The 24,087-nt window shown below is 43.0% G+C and overlaps 2 protein-coding genes across 9 annotated transcripts in view; one reads left to right on the top strand and one right to left on the bottom strand.

The window, feature by feature from the left end:
* NAA16 (N-alpha-acetyltransferase 16, NatA auxiliary subunit) overlaps positions 1-5,646 on the bottom strand; it is a 61,784-nt gene extending 56,138 nt beyond the window's left edge. Inside the window, exon 1 of the mRNA XM_064714088.1 lies at positions 5,129-5,646. Within this exon, the coding sequence (XP_064570158.1) occupies positions 5,129-5,182 (54 nt within the window). The 5' untranslated portion in view covers positions 5,183-5,646. The remainder of the gene's footprint in view (positions 1-5,128) is intronic.
* On the top strand, positions 5,064-22,669 carry MTRF1 (mitochondrial translation release factor 1). Of its 8 annotated transcripts, none has more exons than XM_064714147.1 (10): positions 5,064-5,146; positions 12,113-12,571; positions 15,056-15,147; positions 15,964-16,045; positions 16,255-16,362; positions 16,451-16,623; positions 17,779-17,896; positions 19,038-19,174; positions 20,747-20,845; positions 22,449-22,669. In XM_064714147.1, the coding sequence occupies exons 2-10, from the start codon at positions 12,136-12,138 to the stop codon at positions 22,566-22,568; spliced, it is 1,365 nt and encodes a 454-aa protein (XP_064570217.1). In that variant the 5' UTR covers positions 5,064-5,146; positions 12,113-12,135; the 3' UTR covers positions 22,569-22,669. The 8 variants fall into 8 exon arrangements, with proteins under 8 accessions (XP_064570217.1, XP_064570199.1, XP_064570191.1 ...); XM_064714129.1 differs by having other exon boundaries at positions 5,101-5,204; XM_064714121.1 differs by lacking the exon at positions 5,064-5,146 and adding an exon at positions 9,381-9,501.
* The last annotated feature ends 1,418 nt before the right edge of the window (positions 22,670-24,087 follow it).

Here is a 24,087-nt window from a genome sequence, read left to right as displayed (position 1 = left end):
TATCTTCACTCACAAAAAGTTTTGTTAACAAAAAAGATTCTACCTTTTTTGTTAACAACTTCTTGTTTGGAGTCTGCTACTTTGCAGCCACTGTTTCTACCAAAATCAAAACAAATCATGATAGCTTGAAGACAGGCAAGTACTTACTTAACTTCTGAATCTTCTGTTAAGGTCTTTCTCCCTCTAATTTCATACTCCTCCTTCCAAGGAGGCTTGGGGGAGGAACCAGGGCAGAGAGCAAAGCACACTGCACTGCAAACACAGACTTACAGCGTACTTGGGCAGCAGCACAACAGCCTATGGATTTCCCAGGAATCACCAGTTTTCACTATATAGAGAAAACTTCAAGTATATATAACGAAACTTCAAATACCTCTAAAAATCTCAAATCTTGGGGCAATCCATCTCACAGCCCATACAAGGTCTGCAATAAATTAGGATTTCCAAGTCCTACATTCATCTACAACCAATTCTACTTGTTATGACTCAACTAGCTCCAAAAACATGGAAGCTTTCAGGTGGCCTTCACTTTTTGTGCCACAAATAGTTCGGAACTGAACTCTTCTTGCTATTCAGTGCTTGTTCTCTTCCATATAAACAGCCAAATAAAAAATTCCAGCATAAAACATGGAGAGACTTAACTCTGAAAAATTAACATTTTTTAAAAGAAAACTATAAATAAAAGTCCAGAATCAAGAAACAATCCACAGCATTCCACAGAAGCCTCCTTTCTGAGCCTTGCATGACGACCTTCACAAACACCTTTTGAAAAACTAAGCCAAGAATATCTATCTGGGATTAAGTCTTCTCCCAATGAGACTATCTCAAATCACTGACAAATGTGAAGTGTGACTTTCCCTTTTGAAAGCCTTACTGACTCTTAGCACCAGCCTGGCATCTGCCCTCTGCAATTGTGTCATTTCAGCAGTTTGCAGTGGCCAGGCACCCTCACCACCTCGCCTGAAAGTCCGTGTGGAGGGAACCCCCTGCACTCTTCCTAGGCTGCCTGTCCTCAGCAGCACCAGCAACAACCACACCAAGAATCAGTCCTAAGTTACACCAGAAGGTTTAAAGCAACTGCTCCAAACTCCTGTCTTTAAAAGGAAGGGGTCTTTACATGTCAGAGACTTCAAATATCCACTGCTCCAGTGGTGGGTTAATAATGGCTACCTCAGCTATGGTACCCATCTCATTTGGGAGATCCTAATTAGCATAACATAACTTCCCAATTATCAAATTTAATAGTTTAGTAACTCCCCCACATCATTCCCAGGAGAGTGACTAGTTGCATGCTTATAAACTATTATTATTTCATTAAATAAAATTTTAAAAAAGCTTTCAGAATTCTATGGATAAGAATTATTAAATCCTACAAACACCTGTATATTTATATTTTATCAAAAAATAAATCTCTTAAGGTTATTGAAGAAGTTGGAGAACAAAAAGGACATTACAGAGACGCTGAACCATTCCTCAGAGAGAGCACTTTAAATAATTTCTAACATTTCCTTACCCTGAAAAACGGAAAATGTATGCCTGAATGAACTGAGCAGCAACAACCCACTGCTGCAAGGTTATATACTTCCAGACTTTTTGTGTCTTATTAGCTGAAGTCATCTGCAATTAAAGCAGCAAACCTTATTTTCGGCAACAGCAACATGAGGAATTTGCTAAGAAACCAAAGGATTAGTCAGTTACAGGTACAATACTATCCACAGTTCTATCAAACATGAAACAACATCAGATCAACTTTACACTGCTTGAGCCTGGGCTCACACCAATACATATTAGAAGACAGTAAGCGTTTCTTGAAAACAAAACAACTTGGCAAGTGAGCCATGAAAGCATGACAAGAACCCCAAGGCTTTCCTCTAAAGCCTTACTAGATTACTTACAAAGACTACTGCCATGCCCTGTGCAGACAGGGCTGACTTGATTCCATAAAGCCAATGTTTAAGACTATCTCTGAGACAGTTTATAGCATGGATTCTTGGGTGAAAGAAAAAAAAAAATCAAAGCTACTTAAACTGAAACATACTCTGAAGGCAAGTTTACAGCAGTTTAAATAAACAAAATAGAAGATTAGGCTAAGCTTACTAGAAGTAAACCTCAAATACATGATACCAAAATTCAACCTTAGCTTTTCTAAGCTACCATGAGTATGCTCATTTTAGACAGCATCTGCCCCATTGACTTAAAAAGTCACCTAAGCTGAAGACCGACTTTAATTGGCAAGAAACACACAAGCACTCCTATATTAATTCTTATTCATGATGCTTTTCCCCTTCCATGAGAGGGGAACATATTCAAATACTTCATCCATGCCTTCTGTGAGGCTGTGAAGTGGCAGAGCTTGAAGATGCTCAGCCCCTTCCTCCCAAACAACATCACACCTGTAAGCACAACAGGTCCTCCAGGGGAAGAGCATCTAGACTGAGAAAGTCTCTGCAGAACAATGAAAGTATGGCCTAGGAAACAAATCAGAACTGGAAGACAGAAGAGAGCAAGAAAGGAGCTTTAGCACTACCTTACAGTAGTCCTGATCAACTACTACCTACACCACAATTGCTATTCCTTCCCTAATCACCTAAGTGCTAGTTTTAAGTCAGCTTGTTCAAGCCCTGCCAAGCATGCAAGCACACAAATTGATGTGGCTTAAAGACTATTTACTCGGCTTCTCAAGCAGACTTCTCAGCTTACACTGACCTCCAAGAGGCCACACCAGCCAGGGCAGCTCTGACAACTTTGCTGTTACTTGGGCATCTTGTTCAGAACATTGATTGTTGTAGTATTCATACTTCTCGAGTCCCATACTGTACCAAGCTGTTCCTCTCTGCAGCACAGTCCTTCGTGTCTGCTCAGGGGCTCCTCCTGGGCTCTTGACCCACCCCTATTTATTCCAGTTACCTTCACGAGCTACAGCTGCTGCCCAACTAAGGACTTGGCAGCTGTAGCTCGTTTGGAGTAACTAGGACCCACACATAAATCTTACAGGGACTCTCTCCATAACTGATAACCTGTCTGATATGTTACATCCACCCCTCAAGTCACTGTGAAGGATTTCTCATGATCTCCAAATGAGTCTTTCCTTTTTCAACTGCTAATTCTCTGCAGAGCATTCATAAAAATACTAAAGTCTTAATCTATGAGTATAATTTCCTTGCATCTGTTCCAAGTGATTAAATCACTACATGCTTATAGGGTCTTATTATGCAGCCTCCCACTTAATCCCTGCCCCCAATTTTGGAAATTACTAGAAATGCTATGGGCATTTAAAATATTCTAGCAGTGCCAAAGTCAGCAAAAGCTGGTTCGATTAAAGGGCCTTAAGCACCACAAGCTATACTACTAAACAAAAATACTCTGAGACATGTCAAGCAAACAAAGGGTTCCATTTGTAGTATGCCAACATTAGTATTCCAGAAAGAAGTGCACCATAAAAGAGTCAGAGCTAGTCAGAAAAAAATTTTAAGAAATTAAGTTTCAAGAAGAGACACTATATGAAGAGACAAGCTAGTAGCTTTGTGATCAACACTTTAGGACTGCAACTGGCTACTACACAGCACCAGTTAAAGGCTTCTGAAAGCTTTACAACATAAGTACATTTCTGCATGAACTTCACTTAAGGTTTATGTATCTCTCCTCCTTGCCTAAGCACTAATTTCCAACACTTTTATCCATCGTTTAATATTTTAAAAAAGTCTAAAATATGATCTCTAAAAAAGCCATTCTATAATCCAATCAAAAAAACTTTATAAGTGGCTGCTACTGTGAACTTGTCTGCTGCTAGTAAGAATAATCACTTAACTGTTCTAATATTAGTCACTTATTTTTAGCCGAGAGAAAGAGGAGTGCTAGAATGACTTACTAAGATGCATACCATAAGCATGGAGTAAGCAACAAATCACCATTAAGAACCAGTAAGTTTTTAAAACCTGTACACTACGCAAAGCGGCCAAAAGAAAACAGCTCTGAAGAATCACCTGAAAAAAACCAGCTCTGTTCAGAGTACAGGAGCTTGCTGACACTGTTTGACCTCAGCTTCCTGAAGCCCAAATGTCTACCTCTGAACCACTATGGTGGTTCTGAAGCACTGGAACTACCTAACCAACTCAGAGAGAACTGAAATTTCCGCCTGCCAGCAGGATTACTTAGTGTGCTGCACAGACGTCCTCTGCCTGCAGAGTGGTTATCTGAAACAAAATACCTCAATTTTGTTGAGGCTGGAACTCCATTACTATCACACTGACAAGCTCGCGAAAAAGAGAGTGTGGTGTTTTCTTGTCTCGGGAGGGACGAGTGGGGCTTTTTCTTTCCATAAAGTGTTATCATGATAAAGTACAGTGATTGAGTTAGAAACTCACAGCTAAGGCGAGTTCCTTCGTCAAAGTTATGTCGCGAACACTAAACGTCCCTTGCACCGTTAAGTCGCAAAGAGCGGAATTCGCCCAGCACAAAGGAGTTGAGACAAGTCCTCCAAAGGACGCCCAGAAGCAGGACACCTCATTCCACCACACGTCTTCAACAACCCTCAAAACTGCTGAGCGAGCGAACTACTTTCAACCCGGTCCCTACACCAAAGCCGATGCTCTCGCTGGAAATGAAGCGCAGATGGGAATCAACCAAGCAACAGCAAACCCTGCCGCACTCGCACCGTGCCTCGAGGTCTCCTCCTTCCGCGCTGCGCGGCGCGGGGAGGGAGCGAGGGAGGGAGGGGAGCGGCGGCGCGGCCCCGGCCGGCCCCGCAGTCCCCGCGGCGGGCGGGAGGAAGGCGCTCGGCGGCCCGGGGAGCCCGCCTGGCTCCCTCCCTCCTTCCCGCCCTCCCCCGGCCGGGGGCCACACCAGCCCTTCCCGGCCGCCAGCACGAGCAGGGGCGGCTCGCCCGGCCTGCTCGGCGGGCCCCAGACAAAGGAAGGAAGGAAGCGGGGACGAACCGGGGCGAGGAGGCGACGGCTGCCCGGCTCCCCCCGGCGAGCGCGGCCGCCGCATCCGTGTGCGCTCAGCCGGGGCCAACTCCGGCGGCGGGCGAAGTGACCCGGAGGGCACCGAGCGAGGCCGGCGAGCCAGAGGGAAGAGGAGGGAGAAGCGGCGGCGGGAGGAGGAGAGAGGAGCGGGGCTGGTGGCTCACCAGGATCCGCTTGAAGAGGTTGCTCTCCTTGGGCGGCAGCGGCACGGACGGCATGGCGCGGGCGGCCCTGGGACAGGCACGGCTGGCGGGGGTGGGGGCGGCCCGGGAGGGGCGGCTGTCGGTACGAGGGACGGGAGGAGGGGGGAACGCCGGGGAGGAAAAGCCCGAACTCGGCGGGGCGGCGGCGGCGGCACTTTAACTCATAGCCCTGCGCCGCCCGCCCTCCCCGCCGGCTCCCCCGGGCCCCTCTGCGCAGCTGCCGGGGCGCCTCGCCGCCCGCCTGACGCTGCAAAATGGCCGCCGGGGTCCCCTCGGCGCAGGCGCAGCGCCGCTCCCCCTCGCGGACACCCCCTCCGCCCGCCCGGCCCCAGGGCAGGCAGCGAGGATTCCCTCCGTGATTCCCTGCGCGATTCCCGGAGTGGCGGCTGAAGCGCTCCGCTCCCAGCGCTCAAACGGCCGCTTCGGAGAGCTAGGCTGCCCTCAAGGCTGGGAGGGAGGCGGCCTTGGGAAGGAGCGCAGCCTCCGTCAGCGGCGGGGCTCGGAGCGGCTCTGCGGGCTTGCAGTGCCCTGGCTGGTATTTAAGGAAACAACAGCAAACTTGGCAGCCAGGCTTTGAGCGAGCGGGGACGGCCCCCGTCGCATTAAGGCATTTTCAGCAGTTGGTTATGTAAAACTTCCCGACACCATCGGGCGTCCACAGAACAGCGGCATTTTTTCAGCGCTTGGCTCCTTCACCGAAGGAGGTCTAAGGTCCTTTCTTTTTTCCTTGTTATTCCCAAAAATCGTTCTTAAAAACAAAACCAAACCAAAACCAACACAACAACCAGGAACGCTAAAACTGCATGGCCTAGGGCATTACTTAGAAGGAAAATCGGTTAAACTGTCAAGGTTATAACCAATTTAAAAAGCCATCTTATAGGGAAAATAAACTAGGCGACTGCAATTAAAATCTTTGTTTACATAATTAACCTTTAAAAATATTAATTATATTTTGGCATTTATTTCAAAGTATCTTAGTTCTGTATTAATATGATTACCCACCTACAGTCACAGATGATGAACACGATAGATATCCCCAAGTAAAGCAAGTGCGCAAAACAGTAACTCACAAGAGCCAATTAGAAAGTCTGTGTACTTAATATATTTTATTTGGTACTCGGTAAGCAGATGGCTGTGAGACTGAAGATCCCAAGCAGCATGTCCTTGACTTGACACGAGCCTTGCTGGAGCTGATGGCATGATAGCTGCTTTCCTTTCTGGCTAACAGAGGGAACAAGACAGTAGGCAATTTCTTGGAAGAGAGTAACCTGCATGTCAGCCTAATAACTTGAGGACTAATAAGTTAAAAAAAAATAAAATGGTATGTTTAGGCAGCTTCCTGAGATGAAAATAGTAAAGATGAGAACGTGAAGTATATGCTTTCCTATAGTTCTTTATAGCTGAGCCATCAGCTTATGGACAGTTTTTGTGAATGGTTGTTTCCGCAGTTAATCTGTCTAGATGTATGGTCTGTCATAAGGAACATCTCTGTTGTGTTTATTTCTCACTTTTTTGTTCTGGCATGCTTCTAATGATGTCAGTCAGCAGGGTTGCTGATCACAGGATGTGTGTTTTCCACACACGGTACCAAATTCACTGTTCTTTCTGCTATATGCCGTAGTAGTGCTGCACTGGGTATCAGATTTTTACAAAGCAGGAGTATTACTGAGAGGGATGGCAGCCTTGGCTTTGCCCTGCAGCATCATTTTCAGAGCCTGTTTGTACCATGGCATGTCTTCAGCACTTCTGACAACTAGCTAAAGCCTCGACTCTATGAACCCTAATTTCTCTCTTGGCAAAAAGGCATCTTGTGCCTCTGGCTGGGTTGAATGATAAACTGATGCATCATGGAGAACGATCCGACAAATATTGTGCTAGGTGGACCTTTGATCTGAAGCAATAAGGCTGTTCTTCATAGCTAAAGGTCTCTGTTTCCTGATAGTCCAAACAGTATCCACTAGTCCACACAAAAGAATGCTGCCTGAAAGTAGGCAAATTGCAAATAAGAGGCAGGGGTTCGATTTGCATCTAGATGTGTCCATATTAAAAGTCTGTTAAAAGCAGCGAGAAAAGGAAAGCAGAGAGGCAATAAAAGAAATGTTTGCAGGCTAGCTGGGAGAGAATAAACAAAGAAATGAGCTTTGTGGGAAGGCAGAGCTCCAACTGAAAGTGAGGTTTGGGAGCGCAGTCAAGAAAACTTCTTGTCATTTAATCCCACAGTGCTGGGCAAAACAAAGCTCTCTCTACAGGCTTTGTTATTAAACAGGACTGTATTCAAGATGCGTATGATTCTGTCACCATTTATTCCTTCAAGCAGAAAGATGTCAGAAGGCTGACCTGTTTGGGCTAAAAGGGGAGAACAATATTGAAGTGTTACATACATTGTAACAAGTTTGCTATTTTTGCAGAGTGCGTCTCTTTGCTCCTGTGGAAGTTGCTGGGAGATGCTGGCACACCGCTAAACCCAGTTAGGGCCCCCTGGGCGAGGAAGGGCCCTGTGTGATCATGGACCTGCCTTCAAGCCAAGCGTTATGCAAGGCCTGGAGCCTGTTCTATCTGATGAGCCATCCCTCTGCCTCCAGTTTCTAAATTGGCAGGTTAATAGTGCCAGCTTTTAAAGTACAACACCACCATATCTATCCTAAAGCCCCAGAACCCAGCTGTCTTCCTGCTGTGACTCTTCCCTTCTGCACCCAATGTGCCTGTGGGCTGCTGAGGAAGGTGGTGGCACCCTGCCCCAAATAGCCCATGCCCCATAACCCCTTATCCTCACCAGCTCCATCAGCACCTGCTGCTCCAGCCATGCAGGTTTTAAGGCATTGAAACAAACTGTGAGAGGGGTAGAAGCAGATTTCACATCCTTCTTACTCAGTTCCCATACTGCAATCTAAAAGTGCACGGTAAACTTAGGGAAGGAGTGTATCTTACATATTGTGAGTATGAGATGCATGGACAGGTCCTGTGGTGGGTGGTCCCTGGCAGCCCTGCTGGCTGCACAGAGTCCAGCCCTTGTCTTGGCTGTGTTGCCCCTGCGTGCTTTGCTGCCTGGTAGGGAGGGAGCAGGACTTTGTTACAGTCTCTGTTTTCACACTTAAAACATTCAGCCACAAGGCATAATAAAAACTGAACATGATCATGTTAAATAAGAGGATTCAATGCAATAACCATTACTGACTGGAGTAGAAGCTGATTTGATTTTCCTTGGCCTACCTTCTTTTAAAACCAATTTTGGAGCATGAGGTCTACTTGCAGTTTCAGATTATTAGGTTCCTGGTTGTCCTCCCAGAGAGGACCTTCCCAATACTTTTAAGTATCAAATTACATATTTAGAGTACCAATGCAAGTACAATTTTATTATTTCATTTCACTGAGTCCCAGAAGTCATAGTGGAAGAAGAGTGAGGTATAATGGGAATGGTGTCTGGCTGATGGAATCTCTAAGGGCATATCAGTGTGGGCTCAGGCCTGGGGAAGATTTCAGGATGCCGTTCCCTGTAGCCCTTCCTGTGGACCAACTCCTGTTCTCTGGAAGTGGCTTTCCATCTGTCTGCCTTGCCTCCTGTACCCATGGGTAGAGCAGAGCCAGAACCTGTCCTCAGGCCTAAACAAGGGGTTAGTTGTCATTCAGGCACTGATCTTTGATCCAAATCCTACCCATTGATACGTCCTGTTTTCAGTCTTTTGGAATATTTACTACACCAATTCCCATGTTTTATATGCCAAATACAAAAGTTTTACCTTTTTTTTTTTTTTTTAAATTTCATAGAATGACAGTAGCTGAGAAGAAAGGTATTTTGGTGATTATAGGTATAAAAAAAAACATTGCTTAAGTATTTTTAAATTTTTAATTAGGGAGGTAGAGGTTTAATAATAGCTTTTATGTCCACATACATAGTATGTTATAATGCATACTTTATGAGGAAGCTGCAGCTAACTAGCATAGTGATAATCAGAATGGTAATTATTATTAATATTTTGCTTGCTTTTAGTAGAATAGTAATTCATTTTAAGTAGAATTGAATAGTGAGCTTTGACACAAAGTGGAGCTTAATGTTATTTCATTCAGATGTCTCTGAAATTAATCTTTTACTAACCAGACTGGCAAGGCGGAGGCTGCCTTTGCCGCCGGCGCGGCTCGGGCGCGGTGCCGGTGCCGGCGGGGGGACGGGAAGCGCGTTTTCCCGCAGGCATGCTGGGACCGGGAGCGCGCCCGCCGCACTTCCCGTCTGCCGTGGGCCCGCGGGCCGCGCCGCGATCCGGCGGTGGCCGGGCCTGCGGACGGTGAGAGCCGGAGCCCCGCCGCGGGTACCGGGCAGCGCGGCCCCCGCCCCGCCGGTGAGCCTGCCTCTCCTGCCCACTCCTGCCGCCTGTCCTGCCCGCTCCTGCCTCCTCCTGCCCGCTCCTGCCGCCTCTCCTGCCGCCTCTCCCTGCCCGCTCCAGCCTCCTCTCCCTGCCTACTCCTGCCTCCTCTCCTGCCCGCTCCAGCCTCCTCTCCCTGCCCGCTCCAGCCTCTCCTGCCGGCTCCTGCAGCCTGTCGCTGCCCCGCGGGGCCGGGCTGCCGGGGCGCTCCCTGCGCGGCTGTCGGGGCTTTGCTGGGCGGCCGTGGTGGAGGCAGAGGTGTGGGGGCGCTGCCGGGGCCCGAGCTGTTCCCGGTCCGGTCGGTGAGCCTTGCAGGGCCTCCTCCTGCCGTGCGCCTGTGTGCTCGAGTGCTGCTGCATGGCGCCGGTCGCATCTTTGGTTGTTAGAAATGCATTTTATAACCTCTGAAAGAGTTCGCAAGATTGAGAGCTCTTTCCTGTCTTGAAATTATTTTTAAAAAAATTATGATTTTAATTGGACAATTACAGTTGTCACTTTCGCTTATTGGTTTTTGATTTGTGGCGTGCACGAGAGCGTTTTAATCATATTTAAAAGTTATTAAAATCTGGTTTGGAGATCATTTAATAGGTCATCTAATGCTTATAGCTCTGTAAAAATTATGTCTGTTTATTTTTATGCAAATAAGGTGTGGCACCCCCACTCTGAGAAGGAGATATCTTTTTTATTTAACATAGCAAAATGATTTTGAAACTTCTGACTTCCTTGAAGGTCTGTGTTATTTCATTACTTTTTTTTTCTTTTAAACCCAAGAATATTATTTTGAGAGCTCAGGCAAAGCAATACAGCAAATGTGTTATTATTTGAGTGCATTGCTTCTTAACTACACCAGTAAAAATTAGCTAGGTGGTTGTAATTAATAATTAATATGTTTAATGAATTAATTAAAATAAAATATAACATTAATGTTTTAAAATTGAGTTGACGATGGTCAGCACTTAGCCAAACAACAGTGGGCCATGCTGATCTGGAGCAAGTCCATATTCATTAATGGAATTAGGTCTTTTGGAACTGAGTCTACTCATGCTGAAATCCAGGATTGTGGATGATGAGCCTGGTTTGTGCGTTTTGCTCTGCTCCTGGTGAAGGGAGCAGGATCCCTCTGCTGCAGCTGGTTTTAGTCACTACAGGATTCCAGGAAGGCTATAATTTGCTTTCTGTACGTTAAAGCAGTCTTGAGATTGCTGCTGTGGATTCAATAGCACCTGCTGGCTGGGGAATCTGGGGAGGGTACAGAATAGAATAAAGGTCCTTGCCTCCTTCTGTAGGTAGTAAAACAAGCATTCAGACAGGATGCAGTACTTCTGGTTCTGCTGCATATTGCTCTTTCTTCATTGTGGACAATGGATGGCAGTAAATAGGTGAGAATAACAGGCGAGTTGAGTAGTTAGAGTGTCACAGTGATTTGTTAGTAAAATGCGTGAAGATGCACAGAAGGTCTTGTCACTGGTGAGTGAAACATAATTTTGTCAGGAAACTGAAACGTGTGTTTCCAGGAGATCTTGTTGCAAAAAGATTTGTGCTCCTATTTTCTCAGAATCCACGTTTTTGTAAAAATCAGTGGGCAGATGGGACGGTGGCACTGGCAGGGTTATAGGAATGCTTCTTTGTATGTTAAACCTTTTCTGTGTGAGTAGCCCTAGAATAAGTGTGATCTCAATGTAGTTTTCCTGGCAGAGCCTAGCAGTCCAATATAAAATTTTAGAGCACAGTAGTAATTCATAACATAGTTTGCAATGTTGATGATATAAAGTGAGGAGGAAATGATCTTTCATAGAGCAGCAGTAATGCTAAGGGGAGCCTGGGTCCTATAAAACTGTAGGCCAAATTTTTTTATTTTTCTCAGAAAAATACAGGAGTTGTATTTCAGAGTACCTGCTTCTTACTCACTTTTTGGATGGAAAATATTATGTTGGTTAAGTGTAAATATATCACAGTAAGGAGTATGCAGGGGACATAAAGCACATAAAGAAGTTCTCCTGTCTTCTCCTGTCCTCTTCTCCGGTTCACTCACTTCTCATATGAGTGAGTGATTTTTTGTAAGTGCATTGAAGTCCTGTTGACTGATCTGTTGTGTGGTCATCTACATATGTCCTCCTTTTATGGTAGTGGATGTAATTTGACACATAATTTTGGACATTTATTACATTCTCTGTATAGAATTCTTTACCTCTAGTATTGATTTGCCTTCTCAGCAGCATTTTTCTTTCTTCAGTAAGGCATGAAATGGTTGGATTTTTCTGATGAGACATATGGCAAAATGAAGCTACTGTCTTTAAAGCCTCATCCACAGGAGCTTTTCCATAGTATAAATAAACTGTTTGAGAAGGGGGGAGAAAAGACTTTTTCCAACCCTCAGTCAGTACAGTGGTAGTGATAAGAGCTTCTGGTTTAAACTGGGACTGAAACAGGAATAGTTTTGTCCATGACAGTTGCATTTGTGTCAATATAATCAAACCAGGATATGGCCTTGATACCATCCTTGTGTTTGTTTTATTTTTTTTTAATAGAATGCTTTCTTTTTCTAGATAACAACACTGGCCAATGTACCGTGTACTTTTAATTTCAGGAGGTGGAAAAATAAGAAACAAAATGAAACCTCTGCAAAAGGTCTGCCGTTTCAAGAGCCTGCTTGCCAATTGCTGCTGTCCCAGCCAACTTGACAGCTGTCTTCTCCCTCCTGTTGCAAAGAAGATAGGCTGCATGGTGGGACTGCACAGCCATGGATTTTGGAGACCAAAGCCTTTATTGGACACAGCTAGATTCACTCTGTCTTTTAACAGTTGGCACAGGAAAAACCATCAGGATTCTCAAGCTTTGTGGAAGAATGAGGCTGTGCAGAAGTATCTGGAGTCTCTCAGCAGGGAATACCAGCAGGTTAGTCATCAGTTAAGTGCACACTCATTAAATGACTTTGAGCAAAGAACCCTGAGGAGAAGATGTGCCGATCTGTCCCCCATTGCAGCTGCGTTTCAAGAAATCAAAGAGGCTGAAAGAGAAGTTCAGGAGTTAGAAGCGATGTGCACAGGTAAAGGAAAACACATCTACCTGCTTGCTTCAGAACAGCAGCTGTGCTTGGGATAAATTTCATTGCCCAGCCTTTGAGGAAAGCTTGTGAGTAAGTTCAGCCAGACCTGGAGCACTCCCTGGTCCCCCCTGCTCCCAGGAGCTCGTGTGCTGCAAGGGCTTTCTGCATCCAGCCACATCCTTCTGGTTTTCTTCTCGCCTCATCTTAGTTTGAGGTCTTAATATGATAATTTTGGGAGAGTAGGGATTGTCTGGAACCTCAGGGATATCCATCTAACAGAAATAGTTGGGAAGTGTTCATTTGGAGGTTATTTTTTGGTTGAACTGAAGGAAAAAAATTAGCGAGGCTCAAACCTTTGATAGATGCAGACTTCTGCCGTGTTATTTAAAATGAGGTTCCACCTGACCAGTTCAGTGATATTTATTGAGCAAATGACATGAACTTTCATTAGGCTCTGAGTTGTCAGCTTCCAATTTAAATGGCAAAAGCTAATATTTCTTTGAAAATATTTGGGGAGTTCTTTAAGGAATAAAAAATGGTTTAAGAAGCTGCTGTTTTCATAGTTTGCTACAGTAGAAGTGGTAAAAAAGAATTAAAAATTGTAACTGGTTATTGTATCAAAAAGAAAGTACATAGGGAATAAATAAAAGAATTTACAAAATAAGTAATGGTGCAACATTTGGGAAAAAACCCAGCATTGTTACAAGTGTGAGGAGGTGCGCACAGTAGGAAGGAAAAGATGGCATCCATTCTGCTACAGTGGCAAGTATTAAGTAAGCCATGAGATTTAGACACTGACTGAAGAGAATGGGATTTACATTAAGGCAGAGAAGGAGGGGAAAATCAAAGGATGGGAGAAATCAGTACCCAGCAGTGTAAATGAAGGAAGACAAAAGTTCATGGTGCTTTTCAGAGAGAGACAAGGGGTGTGGACAAAACAGTAAGAGACATACTGAAATAAAGATGTAAATGTAACTTATTTAGAAAGAGGTGGAAAACATTTGTATACTTTAGTTTTAATAATAAATAGTTGTTTGTGCTTTTGGAAAAAAATGGGTTATTTAAAATATTTTAGTCCTCAACTCTCTCTAATTCTCTTCACTGGAGAAAAGAGGAGAATGAGTGAAGGAGACAAGGTACAAAAATTTAATGCTGAAAAATAAATGCTCTTGAAACTATTAAAAAGTATTAAGAAAATTCTGGAAAATCCATATTTCAACTTAGGCTGGTTTTGAATCAAATGAATAGAATGAATTTTTCTAACTCCATAAATTATGATGTGCAGAGATGGAGTGAGTTCTAGTTGAAAGAAGGGAAAAGAATGGTAAAAAATGATGGTCCATAAATTAATTAAATAGAGCCAAATTGTTCTGTCTGTATAAATGATAAATGTCTGTACCATTTATCCTGTGGCCAAGTTAAAACACCGATGTCTCCTTCATTTGGCTATTCACTGTTTTCCACTTAGCTCCCTAACTGACCCTCTTCTCTCTGCTACCTGAATTCCTGACAATTGATGTAGGATTTTATATTTGCAACACTCAGTGAAGCAGAAAAATATTTCCCGGTTTCCCTCTGGTGGTGTGAGTCACGAGGTAGGTTAAGTGAATGCTGTTTTGAGGGAAGGTAGGAATGGGATACCAATCCTTTGAACCTGAAGCTCATTGGTCACAACCAGACCATCTCTGCTGACAGTAGTTAATTTGATACTGTTTATCTAACTGATCAATACTTTTTGGACCAGCTAGAAGCAATTGAGAGTCCAGTTTTATGCTGCATCTGAGACAAACCTATGGTTTCCATGCTGGCCACAAGGCAGAAGGTTTTCACCTTCTCTTTATTGCTTTGTTCCCTCATTCTTACTCCCAATTGCTCAAAGCTGGCTTCAGCCATTCCCTCCTCATTTGTGTTGGTAATTGTCCAGTTGTAATTTAAATCTAGTTCAACTTGGCATGGTAAAAATGTGCACGTATTCAACCAGACTTGCTTTTTAATTTCAGGGAGTTGAATTGTTTCACTTTCTGGTGAGTAGAAAAGTGGAAAGAAAGATGAAAAGGAGAGGGGGTTCCCTGTTTTAGCAGTGACAGGTTTTTCACTTGACTCCAACTGTCTTCAAGTTTCTACTTAGTGTATAATCTATTGCTAACTGATCAAAAATTTTTATTACTGTAAGCTGGAACCTCTATAGCAGAAAAGGCTTGGAGCTTCTGTAAGCTTTACTTGAGAATGTGTTGTAGTTTGTTAGTAAGCTCTAAAATGTGGGACGGTAAATGTAAAATATCTGCTGCTCCTTCTATTACACCTGGAAAATATGATCATTGAGTTAGCAATGTGCATCCTAGCTTGGGCTGCTCTTATTTGAGTATTTTATGCTGGCAAAACTCTACAAGCTTCTCTGTGCTGCAGTGCATGTCTTTGGACAGCTGTGTTATAATTTGCTCTTGGTGAGATTGGCTAACATCAATTCCTGTTGTTTGAATTTAGAGCTAGACAGCAGAGATGAGAAACAACTTCTAGAGCTTGCCTTAGAAGAGAAGGAAAGCCTGGATAAAAAAATGAACATGTTGTGCAGAAAGGTGAGCTTGAGGTAAAATTTCACTGCTTTGTAAATAGAGATGTCAGAAAACCTTTCCTCTGTGGTCTTACTAATAGATTCTGACACTTGAGTTTAATGAAACAGAAGTCCAGCTTTTGTATTCTGCCTGAAAAGAAGTGGCAACATTAATTATTAATAAGCTTGTTAGTGACAATTGTGTCTTAGGAGATGATTGAGTAATTTCTCTTGTCTGTCTGCAAATGCTGAAGGGGATTAAAAAAGTGGTGAGTCTGTGCTACTGTGATTTGACATAACATCCTAGTAACTGTTTGTGGCAGTGGAGCATGCACTCTTGAGGGATTTCTGATTGGAACTTGCAATCATTCATTTTCTCTTCAGCTGACAATATCCCATGAGTGAGGAAAATAAAAGCAAAGAAGTTGAAACAATTCAGTGGAGACCACTGTGTTTGGGCTCATTTCTATACTCAGACTAAAATAATATGAAATGACTTTCTGAGAAATACGATTAATGTAAAGATTGGCTGGGTTAGCTAATAACTTTGTCTCCATAGGTAGCTGGGGCTGGGGTGGGTGACCTGGCACCTGACTTGGCAGGACTGGACTTTTAGCTAGCTTTCATGTGGATGCACTAGCATGTTGCCTTTCCACACTGACTGCACTGAGTTGCAATGGTCATTGGACAGTTTTTAGTCCTACTTAAGTTCCTTGTCAAAGGAAGTCAGTGGTAGTGTGTGCTCAGGCTGTGGCAGTTGTGAAGTCTGGCTGTAAATTTGATTAAGCAAAGATCCAGGGTCATGACAGAGATAATGGCGTTCTTTTTTTTTTTTTTCCAGCTTTTCCAGCTTCTAGTGCCAAAGGAAAAATATGATACAAGTCCTGTCATATTAGAAGTGACAGCTGGCAGAACAACTGGAGGTCAGCAAAGCCCCTACAGTGAAGATTACTTCCAACTCCATCCAACTCCATTAAACCTCTTATGGGTTATTCTTAATGCTTTTTTTATACTTTACTGGCATAAAGCAATACTTTCTAAAGATGAGCCTTAGCCTGCCTAATGACTGGGGTTAGAGTTGCAGATAAATCTAAGAGGTGCTGTTTATGTGGTAATGCTTTTTGATTTTTAGGGGACATCTGCCAACAGTTCACTAAAGAAATGTTTGACATGTACCAGAGCTACGCCGACTACAAGCGTTGGACCTTTGACATCGTGAACTATACCCCAGCTGAGATAGGTACAGCAGTTCTTCAGAGATTCCAAGACAATGGAATTAGAAGCAGTGTTTCTCTGCTGTATTTGTCACACACTGTTTATCTCTCCAGGAGGTTTGCATCATGCTGCTGCTCATATTTCAGGAGAGAATGTCTACAGGCATCTGAAATATGAAGGAGGGACTCACCGAGTGCAGCGAATCCCTGAGACGGGCTTGTCATCAAGAATGCAGCGTATTCACACTGGGACAATGTCAGTCATTGTCCTCCCTCAGCCAGAGGAGGTAAACTGTTCATTGGTTTGCTACGGTGGTGCTGAACCCCTGCTCACCCATTTTGGTATTGGAGTAGGTGTTATTTAAAAGCATGTTACTGTTTTGGGGATTTCACTGATAACCAAGTGCTTCATGCAAGTCCCAGCAATTGAAACACAAGTGCTCTGACTCTGGGAGGTGATAGTCCTTGGCTCTGTACCTTACATGTATAAATGGATCATCAGAAGCAACTTGGCAGAGATTTGATGTTGCCTGAAATGGCACGTAAGTGAGTGATCATTTCATTAAGTGTTCCAGCCCCAACACTGACACGACTCACTGCTATGAGTAAGCCAATTTTAAATTACATCACGTACTAAGACAGAATATATCCAAGAAAATACTCAGTGTTGCATAGTAATGTGATTCTGTACATCCTTTTGAGATTTTTGTTTCATTTAAATTATTGGTGTCCTTCTCTGGTAAATCAAAGACAGTCTCCTTTGAATGTGAATGAGTGTGTTGGCTAGTCTGTCTGAGATCGCACTGATACGGACAGTTCTTACTTACACCATGAATTTACACAAAAAAAAAAAAAAACAGATCCTGTAGGCTTTTCCTGCACCTTCTCCTACTTCTTTGTAATACTTTCCTTGCAACACTGATCAGATCTGAATGTTCCTTTCCCATCCAGTGAGCTCAAACTATAGTCCAGGTCATTGTGGACTCCTGTTTCCAGTGTGGCAATCCTTACTTGAATAGATCTGGATATGCCTATTCTCAGATGACTAAGTACTCTTGCAAGAATCATTCAGGCATGATTCATGAACAAGATCCTTGCACTGCTGTCTAGAAGTGGTTTTTAAATATTTGCTTATTTTTTAGCCTCTCTGCCAAAGCTAGTGGTTTTGCAAAACAGTGATTGTGTTTTGTTTGATACACACACATACTTTGTTTTGTGAAGGACCTAGAGTAAGAGTTTGAAAAACTAAGAGAAATCCGTGAGGCATCATTTGCTTTTCAGAGATATTTAACACTGTATTTTTTTAAATTATAATGACTGTTACTTAGGAACAGTTGTAAAGGAGCAATTTTTTGAGAAGTGATTTCTTATTAATGCTGAGTGTCACTGACATCCAAATATTTTTGGAATGACCAGGAAGTAGTAATTTTCTTTGCTTCTAGGTTGATGTTAAAGTGGATCCCAAAGATCTGCGCATAGATACGTTCAGAGCCAAAGGAGCAGGAGGGCAACACGTTAACAAAACTGACAGTGCTGTGAGGATTGTGCACCTTCCTACAGGTAACTCTGGCTGTACTTTGCACTTCTAATCACACTGAATCTGTATCTTGAAAAGGAAGCTTGTGTTCCTGCAGGTTGTCTCTTGCAGGGCTGGGCCTTATGCCAACAAAAAGAGAAATATCCCCTTCTGGTTCTGTCCCTCTTGTAGCCAGGCAGTGTGAGAAAGGGGCCGTGTACCAGGGGCACAGGGATTATGCCAGTTCTGTCTTTGGAGGGAGTATTTCATGAGTAAACTGTCTTTGAAGGATGAAAGAACAAATGGAGGGTGACAGGGATGGGGTAGAAGATGTAAATAATTTGCACTGTGTGCTCTTTACCTTCAGCAGTAATCGCTGCTGGCAAGCAAAGGCATGCTTAGCCTAGCTGGAGTCTGTGTAGTTACATGACTGATTAAAAAGAAGGCTTGAAGATCTTCATTCAATACTAGATAATGCTATCATATGTTGGATAGAAAGGAAAATGTGTATTGATGGGAAGGTACAGTGTAGATTGGACCATTCTGTCTTTTTTGGGATTTATTTTATTGAAACTCAGTGAGCTTCTCTCTGTAAGATGCAGAATCACTTTAGGTGCAGGAAATTGTCCTGAAAACAACTGTTCCCTATAGGCCTTTTTCATTCAGAAATCAAATGAGATTTCTTTTAAAGACCTAAAGGTCTTGTTTTGTCTCATTTTTCATAATTTAGTTCAAGACTCACCAGTGTTAATTAGGCACCCCTTTCTCCTGGAATAATGAATTTTCCAGTCTCCAAGAGCTTATCTGGACTAAGATTTTAAAAACTTGTGTTACGCACTTTTGAACACCCTCTTGTAGACTGTTCAAATTGCATTTTTAACATATGGCAGCTAATTGGAGTGAATTCAGTTTCTAGAGGCAATGTCAGAAACTTGTTTGCTTCATGAAATTTTAAAATATCCCTGACTTTTCCGTAGCACAGAACAAAAACCCCCCAGTGCAGCTGTGACAAGTTTAAAAATGCACTAATGGTGCTGGCCAGTGTGTTAAAATGACTTTTTATCCTGCAGCTGAAAGGCCCTACAAAGCAGCAGCACTCCAGTAGGTTTCATTTGCCTAATGTGTTAGAATTAATTCAGCTTGTTTGTTCTCTGTTCTAATGGGCTCTTGGATGGCTGCGTGCAGGGCTGGCAGTGGAGTGCCAGCAGGAGCGCTCGCAGCAGCTGAACAAGGAAATCGCGCTGCGGACACTGAGAGCCAAGCTCTACCAGCAGGTCCTTGAGAAGCAGCTCAGTCAGGAGCAGAGTGCCAGGAAGCTGCAGGTGAGGCAAGTGGTGCCTGAGACCTGGAGGGGGTGTTGTGTTGTGTTGGAGATTTGTTTCTGATCTCTTTGGGTTGAAGGGACGGAGCAAGTGGGAGTGTGTGTCTAAACTAGGGGTGCTCACAAGGGAGGAGAATCTTGTATCTCAAAATGGTAACTCTGCCTTTACTTACCTCAGTTCAGTGGTATTGTAGACTTCTCAGGCAATGAAAAGAGACATCAACTGTGTCTGGAAAGAAGGGTCAAAAGAATGGCTGAAATTTTTCAAAAGAGAAGATTCAACATCGTGTACTGAATGCCCCCATTAAGGCCAGAGTTACACAAATTCAAGCATCAGTAAAAAGTTACGTTCAATGGAAACTAGGATCAGGAGTTCTCAGAAGTTTTTAAGAGTATCTTAAGGCCATACAGAGGTTTGAGAGAAACAAGTAAAAAATTAACAATCCTGCCACAGTGCAATGAAGTAGCAGCTTATTTGATACAGTTTAGGTCACCTTTTGAGGAAGAAATAGCTTCTGGAAGAGTTACCTCAAGTTAGGCTGCCAAGTGTGCTTTTTGCTCAAAATGTCCCGTCATTCCTTTCCCATTCTTTGAGTGTTTTCCCATTTGTGGTTCAAACTTCAACAGCAATCTATTGGAATAAAATTGCTTCAGAAGTAGAGAATTAATTAGTACTCCAGATTTTCCAGCTCAGCTATTTAGTCACTTATTTCATGTTGCATTTAAGTGTATTGTCCCTGCAGATTATTAACCCCATCATTGTAAGTTCACTGCAATTTATCTTTGTTATTAATTTCAGTTTGAGAGCTTTCAAAGCTGCATAAAGGATTTATATTTATGTTTATGTTTATGTTGTTAGTGTGGAAGATCAGGCAAAAGTGAATTACCTTTCCTAATGCTTTGGAATTTATTCAAGAAATTCCATGTTCTAAAATGCACATGTTGAGAGCAGATGAAATTTTCACCAACGCCCACTGAAACGGACACCTATTTATTTCTCTGAGAGTTTTTTAACATTTAATTCTCCATTTTAGTGGAGACCAGACCACAGTGTTTAGTGAAGTGTTTAATCCCTACAGTGCTACATTTGGGTTTCTGCTTCAAGTTAAAATTGTTGTTTGCATTCTCACACTTCACCGCTAGAGGGTAACTTCACGTTTTACTCTTAATCTCTTTTGGTGCTCATTTCTGACAGCCACACATTGACTGTGCTGCTTCCATTATTAATGGACCCTATTTCCATTATTTTGTGTGGAAGCTACAACCCCCTCCCCCCAGAAAATCCCACCTGTAAATTTTTTGAGGTAAGGACTTTGGTACCTTATACGACCTTTGAAGGCAATGTGATTCTTTCAGCTACAGAGGGGGAACAGGAATGTGCTGGAGGATATAGAAACTTGGTTTGTGATACACAGTCACAGACAGTACAGTTCAGTAATGCCAAGCCAGTGACCACTAGGCTGGTAGTTGGAACAGGCTGATCCATCACTGTTTATTTTGAGCATCCTGTTCTAGAGAAGTATTTGTTTTTTTTAAAACACAACAGATTTTGTTTTTTCCTGCTTTGCTGCAGTTGGGAACAAGAGCCCAGTCAGAGAGAATTCGTACTTACAACTTCACTCAGGACAGAGTGACTGACCACAGGATCTCATATGATGCACGAAATATCAAGGTAAGGGCTCCTTATGAGAGTACTTAGGTACTCATATTTACCATAAAAAGAAAAAATTAACTTAGTGAGTACAGCTTAAGATATACATGAAGAATGTAGCCAGTTGTGCTCTAACAGAACACTAGATTTAGAAAGCTTAAACTTTCTTTCCCGCCTTCTTGTAGTCTTAGAGATGACTGGCACAGGCTGTAGCTCACTGGCCTACACCTCTGTGTGTTTTTCTCCTACGATGTGAGTGTAAAGTGACCAAGCATGTAGTCTTCAATGAGATCCATGAGTCCTTTGGCCAAACTGGGCAAGTGACATGTGAGATTCTTGCAGCATAGTACATCCAAACAAAAAACCTGACAGGATGGACTTTTTAGTTTTGTTAGACCATTCTTTCCTCCTCCTAATGCTCAAGGAAAGAACAAGAAAAACTTCTACGTTTTCATCACAAACCACAGTTAAAAGAAACTGAAATGGAATGTTTTCATTTTAATATTATCTGAGATCTTGTGTCCGAGTAAATATCTACATATGGCTTGAATATTACTGATTGTTCAACCTGGAAAAGAGAAAGCTTTGGGGTGACCTAATTGCAGCCTTCCAGTACTCAAAGGGAGCCTACAAGAAAGAAGGAGATTTTTACAAGAGCATGACAAGGGGGAATGGCTTCAAACTAAAATTGGGTATATTTAGATTAGATGTTAGGAAAAATGTCTTTACTGTGAGGGTGGAGAGACACTGGAGCAGGTTGCCCAGTGAAGCTGTGGGTGCCTCATCTCTGGAAATGTTCAAGGCTGAGTTGGATGGAGCTTTGATCCAGCCTGGTCTAGTGAAAGGTGTCCTGCCCATAGCAGGGGGCTTGGAACTGGATGATCTTCACTGTACCTTCCAACCCAGGCCATTCTATGATTCTGTTTATTGGGGGTTTTTTACAATGGGGAAAAAAACCCTAATAATGGATTTTTTAAAATTAAATTTATGAAAAACAAAGTTTAGGGTGATCCCTCGATATTTTGGTTTAGGTATCCAGTTTGCTGTAAGTGCTGTTGCATAAGGAGCAACACATTTGAAACTGTACCCACAGGTGTCCTGGGTAACTCCAGAAAATGCAGGGTATACTGAATATGGAATGGTTCATAGTTAATGGAGTGCAGAATACCATGGCAGAGGAAATAGTTCCATGATTGCTTAAAAGTGTCTTTTGTTAGTCAGTTCCTTAGTGTTTGGGTCTTCCTTGAGTGAAACTGGAGCCATAAAGTGCCTGATAAAAGTTAGTCGAGCTTTGCTTGCAAAACAGCCTCACTCGTGACGTGGCCAGCAGTGTTTGAGTGAGGTTCTTCAGTCCTTGATTGTTCTTGCAGGGAGTTCTCGTGTAGGTGCATGAAACCAAGGCAGCAGCTGCTTTTGTTGCTGCCAGAATCCATGTGCCTCACACACGCAGGCAGCTGATGTCCTGCTGCTGCCCACCACTGCTGCTCTCACATGGGAGCAACCTGAAAGGATGAGCAAGTGGAGGGACTGCAGGCAAAGCGCATTTCAGGGGTCTGAATAGTTGTTGTTTCAGAATAATGCTGAAGAACAGTCAGTAATGCTTTTGTCTGCTTTTTTTCCATAGGAAATTCTAAGTGGGAAAGAAGCACTGGATAAGCTAATCAACAGACTGCTGGAGTTTGCAGAGATAGAGGCTGTCACCCAATATCTAGAAAATTTGCAGGCTTTAGAAGGAGGAGGCTGAAGACCTCAAGTAGAATTAAAAGAGAATTATTGTGTTTGGTAATCGAATAAAACCTATGTGTTTGTTAGATGATATGTTGATTAAAACCTATTTCTCTGTTTTTCAGGGTGTGATACTATTCTTTTTGTATCTTGGTGGAAGTGGGTTGAATTTTTATTGCAGCAGCCCTGGCAGAAAAACATCAGCTTGGAGTTCTGTGTGCACACTCCTCCTGTCTTGGCAGCTGGGCTTTGTTAGGCTGATCCTTCTCTTGACAGTGTTGAGCTGGAAAGACAGAGAATTGTGGTGGTGGAGCAGAATAAATACCACATAGTGCGCTTTTTGTTTGGTGGTGGGAGATGTTCCTCTCTGGGTGAAAGAAACTGAGCTCCCCTAACATAGTCTAAAATCTTGCCTCCTGAATACTATTTATTTTTTCCATTTAGTGTATGAACTTCCTTAATTAAGTACCTTAGAAATAACTTTGTATTAAGATGCTTTATTTTTTTAGAGCAAATATTTAAAAACAAAGGGAGTGAAAAAGGGCCAGAATGTTATAAGAGAAACTTGTTAAATTTTTTCCAGGAACTCTTGGGTCAGCTTGTGGGGGGACTGGCCCATGTGCTGCAGTGTAGAAGTATGTGCTCTGCTTTTCAATGAAGTTTATGAGGTAACAGGCAGCTCCTTGTCTCCTGGCAGAGAAAACAAGTTCATACTGCAGATGCATTTCAACAAACCAGGTAGCCCTGGAATTGAGCTCCTGTCTTTGGGAATGTCTGCCTTTGCCTGTCCTTGAGGGGATGGATCCAGGTGTGTCCAGGGCACCCCTGGCTTGGCAGGACTGGTGCTGATGTTTTGCCTGCACATGTGTGGTGCTGGCAGGCACTGAGCGCCTGCAGGCACTCCTTGTGTGCCTGACTCAGGAATGCTCCGTGCTCAGGGTGGCACAAAGGTTGGTGCTCCGCTCAGCTGGCTTCACTTGCCAGATCATGGCAGCTTCTTTCCATCCTGCTCGTCCCAGGTTCTGCTGGAAAGCTGCTCTGCACGTCTTCTGCCCGAACCAGTTCATTGTTGCAATTTAAATTATGCCTTGTGGTTGATTTATATTTGCATATTTACTTTGTAACCAGGAATGATGCAGTGTGAGAAAATGTTCTTCTAAAGGGTGTAGTTTTTATTACCATATATATAGCAACAATTGTAACATTTTTCAGCTATATTAAGAAAAATAGAATTTCTAACAGGAAGAAAGCAGGAAAATTATACTCAGTTCCTCCATTCTGCAGTTATTTTCCCATTCTTTTGTGTATTCTTATCAGCAAGCTTTGTCTGACAATTTCTCTCTTGCTTCCAACACTAATTACAAAAGCTTTGGGGCTTTGGTTGAATTGGTTGTTTGGTTTTTTTTTAATTGGTAGCTCTGCAACTCAATCAGAAAACTTACTGCTGTGCAATTCAGTATTCATTTGGACTTGGATTTCTTTCAGTAAGCAGTCCAGAAAAAGAACCCTCCAGAAAGATCTGCAACTGAGCATATACT

This window comes from Zonotrichia leucophrys, chromosome 1 (assembly GCF_028769735.1).
Source record: "Zonotrichia leucophrys gambelii isolate GWCS_2022_RI chromosome 1, RI_Zleu_2.0, whole genome shotgun sequence".
NCBI lineage: Eukaryota > Metazoa > Chordata > Aves > Passeriformes > Passerellidae > Zonotrichia > Zonotrichia leucophrys.
This window is presented reverse-complemented; position numbering and strand designations above follow the sequence as displayed.

What these genes read in the sequence shown, in the direction of transcription:
- MTRF1 (XM_064714101.1), top strand. Translation starts at nt 12,088, where the DNA reads ATGTACCGTGTACTTTTAATTTCAGGAGGTGGAAAAATAAGAAACAAA. An exon ending in AGCTGGCAGAACAACTGGAG is followed by an intron (nt 16,046 to 16,254) that starts GTCAGCAAAGCC and finishes TTTGATTTTTAG; the next exon opens with GGGACATCTGCCAACAGTTC. An exon ending in CTATACCCCAGCTGAGATAG is followed by an intron (nt 16,363 to 16,450) that starts GTACAGCAGTTC and finishes TTATCTCTCCAG; the next exon opens with GAGGTTTGCATCATGCTGCT.